Source organism: Borostomias antarcticus, assembly GCF_949987555.1.
Source record: "Borostomias antarcticus genome assembly, chromosome: 22".
Lineage (NCBI taxonomy): Eukaryota > Metazoa > Chordata > Actinopteri > Stomiiformes > Stomiidae > Borostomias > Borostomias antarcticus.
This window is the reverse complement of record NC_140255.1, coordinates 13,687,049-13,699,548: the sequence shown is the minus strand read 5'-3', so window position 1 is coordinate 13,699,548 and position 12,500 is coordinate 13,687,049. Positions and strand designations below refer to the sequence as shown.

Genomic DNA, 12,500 nt, shown 5'->3' with positions numbered 1-12,500 from the left:
CTCCCGGTCTTTGGCTGGGTCCACGGTCTGTAGGAGCTGGTCCACTGGCTCCATCGTCTGGAGAGACAAGAGTATCACTCAGTCATGTGTGTGTGTGTCTATGTGTGTGTGTGTGTGTGTGTGTGTGTGTGCGTGCGTGATCATTTCTGGCAAGAGACGTGTTCTGTATCAGCCGCTCGGCAGTGAGAATGTGAGTTATTCTGAGGTTACACACAGTAAAACAAATACTTGGGAGCATAAAAACAAATTGTAATAAGATGTAACCTTAGAGCTCCACCTCCTGGCGTGGAGTGGTACTGATTGGGACTTACACTCTGGTTGAACATGTCTGTCTCGTGCCTTAGCGTTGTGTACTGACAGAGATTGTGTCTGATCATCTCCACCCTCTCCACCTCCAGCCTCTCCAGCTCCTGAAGATGGGGAACAAGCAGGGAGGGGGTCACACATGGAGCTGCGGCAGGGCTGGACATAGCCAGATATGTGCTAATGTTGAAATCTTAAAGGTGCAGTATGCTGTTTGCGATTTCCTGTAAGACCTAGGGAATATTTAGAAAAATTTAGAAAAATGCAACCAACAAAATTGCCACCCCTCCCTTCAGGCCTCCCTCCAAAGTCACTCCTCAAAACTGGGGGCAAACAATGACACATGCTTGGCAGGTACTGTAGGTAGGTTGACAGGCAGGTAGGACATCCAATCATTTTAAGTTGGTAATTCAAAATTATTGGACACACTTATTACAGTGCTGCAACTTCCACATATTACAGATTTATTTCAGATTTGTGGCAGAGCACTTTATGTGTTGATTGCTGTTGGAATGTAATGAGAATTGCAAAAAATATAACAAAAACTGTTTCTGAGCCAAACTGCATACTATACTGCACCTTTAAGATGCGTTTTTGGCGAGGGGGCTCACATTCATATTTTGTATTTATCCTTTATTTATGCAGGGGGAAGAAGTGATCGGAGACCTACAGTAGGTTACATCATCCGTGTTGAGTGAGGAGGGAGGGGTTTCTCACCAGGCTTGTAGTGACCATCTCCTCGAACCATTTGGATTGAGACTGGTTGTAGAGGTCAACGCATCGCATCAGGTCATCACCTGTCAGAGAGAACGCAGAACACTGCTTACAGGCGCGTGCCATGAGATGGATGGATCGTCTTTATTGTGCACAATATTTGCTGGGGTCTACCACAGAAAACACACGCAGATGGACGAGTCACATCACAATCACAATTAATATATAGCAAAACATCTACTGTAGGCTACTTAAATATGCCAGGCAATCATCAAATGATCACTTCCATATCGCTTGTCTTGGGCCTATCTGAGCTTCTCCTCCCCGTCCCTTGACTCTGTGTCTTGGATATTCACAGATCTCAAAAGGACTGGATAGATCGGATAACAAAATGGCAGAGGATTTGAAGTCTATCATCTCGTAGTCTATCATCTTGTATACCTAGCCACTGAGCCTTTTTGAGTCACGTCCAGCATGAAGTGGCTATTCCACCGCCTCACCAGCAGGGGGAGATAAAGTCCATAAAAACAACGGTAAACATCCCTTATTCTCTCAGAGTAGACAATCATTGGTGGGCAGATATCAAGACGCAGGACTGCCAAGTCCCCAATACATCCATGGCCAAGTCTCACATTACATATCAGCCTATTCTCACGCTCACACGCTACACTTCACAATTCTCACGTGGAGAAATTACCAGGACCATTACTAGCACTTCAATGTCCATGGGAGAGCGTTATTTTGAAATTGCTAGAACGAACGCTAATCTCGCCTCCCAGTCGTCCTTCGTGGTAATATCAGATTAATGAAATATGCTGCAGTTTCTATGCTAATGTAAAAGTCAGCCTATATAGAACTCAATGGGATATTGTTATGACTGTAATATCAGATTATTAAAATATGCTGCAGTAAAAATACAAGAAACTCATCTCAGAGGTACATGGGGGTGTGTTGAACAAGGATCTGGTGTTGGTTGCTGAGAACATTTGATTTGACCTTTCTATGCTAATGTAAAGGTAATCTTATATAGATCTCAATGGGACATTGTTATGACTGTAATATCAGATTATTAAAATATGCTACAGTAAAAAATCATGAAAATCATCTCAGATGTACAGGAGCATGTGTTGAACAAGAATCATTTGGAGTTTCACTACTGGTATTGACTACTACTAATGTCTGTGACATCCCTAATAGATGGATATTTCAATTTATAGTTGAATCTCAGTCTAAAAATCCCATGAAAATCACAGTTTTAATTAAATCATTTTTATGTAGGAAAACAGCAGTCTGGAGAGAGTGAAGAAACACAACTGCCTAGAGAGAGTGGTAGAACACCGCAGCACCCTAGAGAGAGTGGAGGAACACAGCACCCTAGAGAGAGTGGAGGAACACCACCCTAGAGAGAGTGGAGGAACACAGCACCCTAGAGAGAGTGGAGGAACACAGCAGCACCCTAGAGAGAGTGGAGGAACACAGCACCCTAGAGAGAGTGGAGGAACACAGCACCCTAGAGAGAGTGGAGGAACACAGCAGCACCCTAGAGAGAGTGGAGGAACACAGCACCCTAGAGAGAGTGGAGGAACACAGCACCCTAGAGAGAGTGGAGGAACGTACTGTAGCAGCAGCAGCCTAGAGAGAGTGAAGAAGCACAGCAGCAGTCTAGAGAGAGTGAAACACAGGATATGACTTGAGATGTAGAGCAGACTGATGCAACAGGTGTATCTTCAGGGTTTCAGATGAGGTCTTAAATTAAATTGATACTGAGATTATGATTAAACATAATGCTAATATGGATTAATTGTAAATTACCAATTTACATGTAACGTTACCATATTACCTATTTTGATGTTAACTTAGTTGTAAGTTGTCCTAACATGATGCAAAAGAATAATTCAGTCATGACTCATGTTGAGGTTATTTGTTGATTTATCTTTTAGGAGACAGTCAGTGTGAGTGATCAAGAAGCAAGTCAGCTTAGTCACATGACCCCCGCCCACCCAATCAGTTTGGTCTTTTTTAACATAATAATCATTGTACAATAAAACAGATTGGATTAGTATTATTCAATTTCATTAATATATCAATATTTAAGAGGTTTAACCTCCCGTCCTCAGCAAAAATTGGCTACACTATTATATGGTCCCTTCCAATGTTGAGACCAAACCTACACCCTTGATTCCAACACGTCAAATACATTTGCAAGAAATCAACTCAATGTGTATAATCTTATATTGCCTTGTAGCTTCAGTTAAAATGTATCAAGAATATTGTAATGATGTAGAGAGATAAAGAAGATTGTAAAGATGTAATTGGCTTTAATTGGATAAAGAACCATATCTGAGACTCTGTGTGTGTGTGTGTGTGTGTGTGTGTGTCTGTGCGTGTGTGTGTGTGTGTGTGTGTGAGTCTGGCCTTTTCGTGTCCAGACAGAAGCATTGCTTTCAACCTCTCTCCTCTCGGCCTCCCTCACACTACATCATAACTGGCACACTTACCCACACCACCGTGGCTGGCGCACACACCCTCGTCACTGGCATACTATGATCACCAAGAAGTCAATTGCTGTTTTTCTCACTGATTGCATAAGCACTTTGGAGGAGGTGTGACTGTGTGCATCTGTGCGTGCGTGTGTGTAGGCTTGAGTGTGTATAGGTTTGTGTGCATGTGTGTTGTGTCCTGGGGCGTCTGGCTCTGCCTGGTCCAGCTATGACATCACACTCTGGAGGAGGTCTTTATCTGTTTATACTGGCCAGGCTCTCTCCTCAGTCACAGAAACGACCCGGCTCTGGACTCCTTCACCTCTCCTTCTCCCTCCAGCTACGGTGTTTGGGTTCCCGAGCTTTCCTGCATTTTCAGTGGCTGATCAGGAGAGGACCAACCCTCTGCCCACCTCTCTGCTCCTCGCCCCCCCCCCCCCTTTCCCTCCACCTCCTCCTCCCCCTTTCCCTCCACCTCCTCCTCCCCCTTTCCCTCTACCTCCTCCTTCCCCTTTCCCACCACCTCCTCCTTCTCCCCCTTTTCCCTTGGATCCCCCCTTTCCCTCCACCTCCTCCTTCTCCCCCTTTCCCTTGTCCTCCCCCTTTCCCTCCACCACCACCTCCTCCTTCTCCCCCTTTATCTCCACCTCCTCCTCCCCCTTTCCCTCCACCACCACCTCCTCCTTCTCCCCCTTTATCTCCACCTCCTCCTGCCCCTTTCCCTCCACCACCTCCATGTCCTCAGTGCTGCCAAGCCGTGACACCTTGGGGGAGTGTGCTGATACTAGCCCACACCCACACCTTACTGCTGCTACACACAAACACTACCACATGCACACAAACAAACTACCACACACACACACACACACACACATACACACACACACACACACACACACACACACACACACACACACACACACACACACACACACACACACACACACACACACACACACACACTCTAGCAGCAGCAGAGTGTGTTCTGTGTCTTTGTTCTCAGCTCTGTCCTGTTGACCCCAGTCTGAGTGAAACTGCTGATAAAGCCCGTGACTCACATCCACACAGCCAGGCAGCAGCATCTAGATTCAAGTTTTATCTCAAAGCTGCCGGTCAAACAAGAAGTGCTACATAGATGAGATTATAACAGACTAACAGTCCTGGAGTCCTGTAGTTTCTGTCGCACAAACATTTAGTTGGAAGCGGAGAGATACTACGGTATATCACAACACAATCTGTGTCCTAAATGACAAAGAGTGAGTGATTCACGTAAATCATCACCAAATGGCGTTGTTGGCAGCTTGGGAGCTTTGAAAGCGTCCATTACGTCAACGCACAATAACAAACCTCCCCATGCGCCGACATGTACCGTGACCTTCGACCTTCCCCCCCTGGGCTCTGACCTGCTTGTGTGGATTTCCTGCGAGCCTTCTTGATGTCCTCCTCGATCTTGTTGCTGAGTTTGATTTCCAGCTGCTGGGTCTTCAGCTCCAGGTCCTTCTGTCTGTCCGCCAGGGCCTTGCGAGCCTGGACACAGGACAGACGTTCATACACTGTGTTATAACCGGGTATAAGACATTACGAACTTGGACATAAGGGACAGTAGGGACATGGTGCATTATGAATGCCGTTATAACCTGTTATCAAGTCAAAGGAGTCTTACAAGCCTGGACACATGGGACAGGAGGGACATTACAGCGCCTGTCACAGCCATGTCAGTGGGGCTCTTCTCATACAGCACTACGTTCTTCGGTAAACATAACTAAAAGAGACTTTGTCTCAAGGGTTTTTAATTGTCTGGTTAAATAAAGGTTTGCATGAATTGAATGAAAAACTCTCACACCACGCCACGTAGATCTCCATTCTTGAGAGATATGTTTAATGAGATCAGAAGATCAAAGCCAGCTGTGGGAGCTGGGGGGCAGATGGCTGGTGCTGTGAGGTCATGAGGGTTTAGGGTTGCTGGATCAGAGTTTGAAGAAACAGGAAAGGGTTCCACAGGGGGGAAAGGCTCCTCTGCTTAGGGTAGAGTTGTGGAATTTTAATCACGTGTGTGAAAAGATTCTTGAAATTCTGGAGCTGCCAAGAAGTGCAAGGGCAGATCTTATTGCAGAAAGCCCGGCACCTTTCCTAAGAGAGGGTATTTATGATCGCGCGTGTGTGTGAGAGAAAGTGTGTGTGAGAGAAAGGCGTGTGTATGTGAGTGCATTTGTGTCTGTGGAAGATACAGCAGTGTGTGTGTGTGTGTAAGAGAGAGAGAGTGTGTGTGTGTGTGTGTGTCAGGTAGGTCCCGTACCTTCTCCACGGCAGCGTAGCGTCCGACCAGCTGTTTCCGCAGGTCGGCGATGTGATGGTCAAACCTCTTCATGTCCTTCTTAAAGTTGTCTCTGAACGTCAGCAGGGGTTTCTCCACCTCGCTCTGGAGCTGGGGGTATGGGAGAGACAACCATTAGAGAGATGATTCTATAGAGAGATGGTTCTATAGAGAGATGGTTTTATAGAGAGATGGTTCTATAGAGAGATGGTTCTATAAAGAGATGGTTCTATAGAGAGATGGTTCTATAGAGAGATGGCTCTATAGAGAGATGGTTCTATAAAGAGATGGTTCTATAGAGAGATGGTTCTATAGAGAGATGGTTCTATAGAGAGATGGCTCTATAGAGAGATGGTTCTATAAAGAGATGGTTCTATAGAGAGATGGCTCTATAGAAAGATGGTTCTATAAAGAGATGGTTCTATAGAGCGATGGTTCTATAGAGAGATGGTTCTCTATACGTTGGTCAGTTGTTTGGCCTTGTGAATTGTCCTGACCTGCGTCTGCTGCTTCTGATGAAAACTCACATGAAGTCCTGTTCATGATTAGGGGTTTAACTAAATAAGATAATTTGTTGTTCTTTTTGCTATAATTAAACTTAATCACTACTATATGACGGGCTAATGGGTTAGCTGGGCTGATAGAGAAGGCCATGTCAGAGGCATAACATCAAAATCCCTTTTTCTCTTGACTAGTTCAGCAGTCTGAACGAAAACAGGATGCAGAACAAGTGTTTTCAATGACAGTCAGCAGGATGTGAGTGAATTCAAAAAGAATGTGATGCACTCTGTTAATAATTTCATTGGATGAATGTCACTCTGTTGACCCGTCTTCGCATGACATCCTGTGTCATGGTTTGATTGAATAAGCCCCAGAGTCTGAGGTAATGAGAGAGCGGAATGAGAAAGATGCATGACGAGCGTGTACTCCATTTCTCTCTCTCTCTCTCTCTCTCTCTCTCTCTCTTTCTTTCCCTCTGGAGTCTATAGCTGTGTTAGACCCTTTTCCACAGAGTTCATTCCCTCTCTCGTTCCTCCTCTCCTCTCTCTCCCCTCAATATCGCTCTGCGTCGCACGCTGCACATCTGTGCCTTTCACTCCCTTGAGAATAAAAACTCTGACGTCGTTTCCTCTGCTCGGTCCAGCTGTGCTCCTGGGCTCCTCCTCTCCCGCTCCCCCCTCTCTCTCTATGACTCTGTTTCTCCCTCTTTCTGCCAAGATAAACTCACCATGCACATCTATTTCATAGCAGGGAGCCCCAATTAAGAGTCACTAGGGCGTGGTGTTTAGCAGACTAGACAGTCGAGAGAGGTCGTAATATGGAGATATATCCTGTGCCGTATATCTCCGTGCTCCGCTGTGCCGCTAGACGGGTGCGTCTAGCCAACGTGTACAGCTGGTCGTCCTCAGCACAAGGCAGAGGCTGCAGGAGTGGAGGGAGTGGCGTGGCGTTTTACCTTGGAGGAGAACTTGAGGTGAACCTCCGCCTCGTCATTAAGACTCTTCTTCAGCTGAGCCCAGGCCTCCCCTAGAGTCCTGTGGAGGAGAGAGAGAGGGAGAGAGTGTGTGTGTGTGTGTGTGTGAGAGAGAGAGAGAGAGAGAGAGAGAGAGAGAGAAAGAAAGAGATTTGGAATGGTTAAGTACTGTATCTCACACAGGCATAAGAGTGAGTCAGACTCCCAGCTGGAGGAGAGAGAGAGAGAGAGAGAGAGAGAGAGAGAGGGAGAGAGAGAGAGAGAGAGAGAGAGAGAGAGGGAGAGAGAGGGTGAATCCTGTCACACATACAGAGAGAGATGGGGTTCACCAGGAGGTCCAGAGGAAGAGTTCATATATAACAATCCCTCCAGTAAATCTAGCAGCTGAGCCTAATCCACAGCAAGGGCAACCCATGATTAGGATAGATGGGGCCCGGAGATCCCGCACGGCCTCGCACTTTGTCTTAGTTATTATGCAAGACCATTTGTTATTTCTTCATTGTGGTTATTTCTTTACAGAAAAGTATCTCTTTTACTTGGAGTCTACATTTTTTTTATTGCTTTGTTTAGTCGAAGTTAAGCATAACTGTTAATGTACTAAATAATCAACTCATCGTTCCTTAAACAAAAAAACAGCTAATAGCACTTTAAGCGCACTAATGAAAGTAGGCAGGACCATCAATTCTATATAAGCCTCTTCAAAAACATCTTCATTCCGGTCATTTTTGGGGAAATTTATCGGCCGTTAAAGCTAGCCCGTACGGCCGTGCCCAGCCAGGAGGCAGCGGTCTGGAGCTGAGGTTCTTTACGGCTGACCGGGTCACTTCAAAGGAGCGGCCTGGATGGAAGATATGTGTGGAATTCCCTTCCGCTGACTTCCAGCACATTCCTCAGCACGCTCGGACACCTGCACACACGCACACGCACACAGCTCCCTGATAACAGATCAGGGCCAGACAGGAGATGAGAGCAGCTATACCGTCGCCACACTCTAACTCATGTCCAACTGCATTATGGGACATTCATCTTGCTGGCCTACTGGGAAACGGTATAGAATCTCTGTTTCCAGGGAAACTTGGCATACACTATACTGATGGCTTGGCCCTGATAGTGACTTCTGAGGGAGTTCAGTTTTCATGAGTCACGTCGCATACTATGGAAACCTTTAACGTGACAGGTAGTCCCATTTGAGATATAGGCTATACTACTCCTTACCCAAGGAGGGCTATTAGACCCAGACTCATTCTACGTGGCCTTGTGCTGCCCCCGTGAAGCGTGTTCTGGCTCATGTCTAATTTAAAGCAACACGATGGCCATAGTTCAAGTCACCATTGATGACTTATATCTTTCTCCCTTTCGTAAGAAAGCCTTACAGCGCTCATCGTTTACGTGAGTGCGTGCGAAGCCACATCTCTGGGTTGTAAATCGGCCGGCGCAAACCCCCGCTCTGTTCTGCTGCGAAATACGCCACATGATTGGCGGCTATAAAACTCAGTCACATGCCCGGGGGCCAGACAAATGGTAGATTCAGGAATAGACCAGCGGTTCTGCCCAGGACGGGCACAGGGTGAGGAGCGGACCGGCCAACAAAACACTGATTGTCCTGCCCAACAACAGAGAGAGGGGGAGAGAGAGAGAGAGGGAGGGAGGGCATACAGTGGGGAGAGAGAGAGGGGGAGAGAGAGAGAGAGGGAGGGAGGGCATACAGTGGGGAGAGAGAGAGGGGGAGAGAGAGAGAGAGGGAGGGAGGGCATACAGTGGGGAGAGAGAGAGGGGGAGAGAGAGAGAGAGGGAGGGAGGGCATACAGTGGGGAGAGAGAGAGGGGGAGAGAGAGAGAGGGGGGGGGGTGAGTGGAGGGGAGAGAGATAGAGAGGGGGGGATACAGTAGAGGGAGAGGGAGAGAGAGAGAGAGTCAGAGAGAGAAACAGGAGGATAATGCTGGTATTGTGTTGCAGGTCTCTGGGTGTGGGTGGGCGGAACTGGCTGGCATAATCTAGATTCTAGATGAAACGATTCCTGTTCCGCCCCTGCTGCTGCTGCTGTTCTGGGACAGTGTGTGGCGTGACGGGGGCCGTGGTGCCAACTGCACCCTCATCAACCCACCTGCCTCTCTCACCATCCTACAGAACCGCCCCTGTCCTTCCAGTGAGTTGAAGATGGAAAACGTGCTCTGCATTCGTTCATGTGCTCGAACGACGAGCGGGAGACTCTTCTGGTGCGTTCCTGATCTACTTATGACACAAAGTGCCGGAAGATTCACTGCATTCGATCAGCACGGGGGGTCTTTCTCTGTCTAAGGCGTCTGTGGGCTCCACAGGCCTCCCTCCAGCCTGGCTCTCATGTCTCCCTGTCCCCCGGGAGAGCCAGACAAACAGGCCTGCTCTCAGCAGGACATCCCCACCGCTGTCAGGGGGAACAGAGGAATGGGGGTCTCCGTCTCCCCCTTCTCTCTCTCTCGCTCTCTCTCTCTCACACACACACACACACACTTTCTTTGTGTCTATGAGATTCTTCATGTCTCTCTCTCTCTCTCTCTCTCTCTAGTGGTTGGACCCTGGATCAAAGGAAGCAGTTGATTTACAGGAGGACCAGACTTCCTGTTTCACAGCTCCACTGACAGGGGCCTCCAGATATCACACAGAGCTGTCTGACGTGCTTTTCTGGCCTGGGCCTGGGCCTGGGCCTGGTCTAGTCTAGTCTAGTCTAGTCTAGTCTAGTCTAGTCTAGTCTAGTCTAGTCTAGTCTAGTCTAGTCTAGTCTAGTCTAGTCTAGTCTAATCTAGACTAATTTACTCTAGTCTGGTCTGGTGTAGTCAAGTCAAAGTCTAGTCTAGTCTGGTCTGGTCTGGTCTGGTGTAATCTAGTTTAGCCTGTTCTGGTCTGGCATGGTCTGGTCTGGATACCACCACACCACCCTGATTAAGAGACACATTACTGCTGACTGTGTCTCCCTCTAAGCTCCTTGACTCTGCTGCTCTTTAACAAGGTGGAATGTATCAATTCCACGTTGGTCCAACCTTGTATACCTCCCACTTGAAATTCCATCAGTAAAGTCTCATGGCTCAGTGCTGCTCGGCATACATTTGTCAAAGTCAAAATCATGATGAGGGGACGCAAATGTGAAACTTTGGAAAGTTTTTAACTGTCGACACATTCTTGTATTGCCTCATATCTTCCACACTGCAGAGAGGTGAGGAACAACAGACCTTAAGGCCAATTTATACATCGTCGTATGACACTTTTGAAATTGTCGACAGACAGAAATTACATCACTGTCGACACTTTTTTGTGTCGGACTGGGGTGTCTTGCACCTGCCAAACTTTCCAATGTCGCAGACGCCGTCACCCGTCGCACAGCTGTGATTGGATAGCTAGATAGAAGGCACGTTTGTTGCCATGGATCAATCAGCCACGCGTCCTCAAGTTACCATGGAGGTGATCAGACACTTCGCTAAAGTATGAATGCTAAATGTCGGTCGACATTTTTTTCTCTGTCGACCGATATTTGTTGTACGACTAAGTATAAATTAAGTTTTAGGGCTTTCCCCATTGTGACAGATGAGGCTTCCTCTACATGGAGGGCTCCGTACAGGAAGTGATGTCACTCACCCTTCTTCCTGGCCCGCTAGGGGGATCTGGGAGAGTCTGGAGAGGTTCTTGGCGTATTCTTCTTCTATCTTGATCCTGCAAGGTTGGAGGAAGAGAGAGCATTACTACACAGCGTTTACAACACATTAGCACGTTCCTTTCCTGTTTTGTGCAATGGAATAAAATCCTGGGTTCTTGAAGAAAAAAGGGGAAATAGATTTCAAGATTTGACCATTTCCACTTTGCTGTTATCATGGCAACGTGACAACTATCAAAACAAGATAAATAGTTATGAAATATAGCAGTCTCGTGCAGAGCACCCTCCATAACATGCTGACAGAACAGTTCATCGCATCCTGTCCAAAGCAACCACATTTTCCCCAAACATTGTGATTTTCATTACTGTCCCTTTCTTGCAAATGAGATACATGTACAAAATGAATAAACAATGGTGTCTCTCCCTCGGTTTCTGCCTAGCAGATAAATGGGATGGTAGAATGATACTGTTGTGTTTTCATCACTTACCTCTCTCGTATAAACTCAGCCATCTCTTTCTGCATCTGCTTCCCTTTGAGCTGTTTCTGCAGTAAAACCTCAAATCCTGTGATACAGCCATTTCCCTGAGGGTCCTTCTTATCTGTCTACACACACACACACACACACACACACACACACACACACACACACACACACACACACACACACAAATAAAACACTGCACAAACATTGTTTTTACTGTAATATGGTGTTGTACCAAGCTCCTGTTAAGTACGTGTTCATTTGTGATAATTGTGTTCAAGTTGAGATCTGACAAACCCTATAATGAGTACAACAACAACAACAGTTTTGCAAGTCTAAAGCTGTATGATGTGCTCAATACCTGGCAACCAGTCTAAAATATGACCCTTTCTGTTGCAGACAGAGCCGTCTCTCGGGTGCTCAGTTTGCATTATGAACACGTCCTGCTGTCGTCACCTGTGAGCGTCAGCTAATCCCAGACGCCTCAGCCATGTCGTAATGCTAGCCTGCATTAGCGCTGTGTAGGCCACACCTGAATGTGATTAGGTTACAGGCGTGGGAGACGTGCTCACAGCCAATCGGATTCCAGTGTCTCGCTGGCTCTGCGTCCCGTGCTGTGCTACAGCTGTGGCTCTCAGGCTGCGCTGAGGTCTGTGTGGGGGACCGATCTCCCGCTCTTAGTGGCTACACAGTCCGTTGGTCAGTTTTGGGACTCGCCCAGACAACCAATGAGATTGGATCACAACTTTAGCGGTGACCAGGAACACAAACAAGCAGGAATGTTAACCAATGTTTTTATGTGCTACATGTGTTTTTCTTTTTGTCAACACTGTTTTTATATAGTCCTGCTGAATGACTATTTCCCCCTCGGGGACAGTAAATCTGAAACAAAGTGAGAACTGGAAGAGGGCTCTCCTCATTTGAGGGTGATGAGGTGTTATCCTCCATACAGTATGAAGTGATACACCACAATGTCTAAAATACTAGGCTGTGTGGTTTGTATGAAGTGTGTGTGTTTTACTGTAATAGGTATGTGTGTGTTGTAAGATGTGTTAAAATGTGTCTTTGTGTGTGTTGTAAGATGTGCTGTACGTGTGCTCATGTAAGA

The 12,500-nt window shown here is 46.8% G+C and overlaps 1 protein-coding gene across 1 annotated transcript in view; it reads right to left on the bottom strand.

The window, feature by feature from the left end:
* The window catches only part of gas7b (growth arrest-specific 7b), a gene marked incomplete at both ends in the record, with an annotated part of 38,815 nt that overhangs the window by 57 nt on the left and 26,258 nt on the right, over window positions 1-12,500 (bottom strand). Inside the window, 8 exons of the mRNA XM_084456714.1 lie at window positions 1-57; window positions 312-410; window positions 1,021-1,100; window positions 4,901-5,024; window positions 5,794-5,922; window positions 7,268-7,346; window positions 10,895-10,969; window positions 11,399-11,514. The exon at window positions 1-57 is cut by the window's left edge and continues 57 nt beyond it. Of these exons, the coding sequence (XP_084312840.1) occupies window positions 1-57; window positions 312-410; window positions 1,021-1,100; window positions 4,901-5,024; window positions 5,794-5,922; window positions 7,268-7,346; window positions 10,895-10,969; window positions 11,399-11,514 (759 nt within the window). The remainder of the gene's footprint in view (window positions 58-311; window positions 411-1,020; window positions 1,101-4,900; window positions 5,025-5,793; window positions 5,923-7,267; window positions 7,347-10,894; window positions 10,970-11,398; window positions 11,515-12,500) is intronic.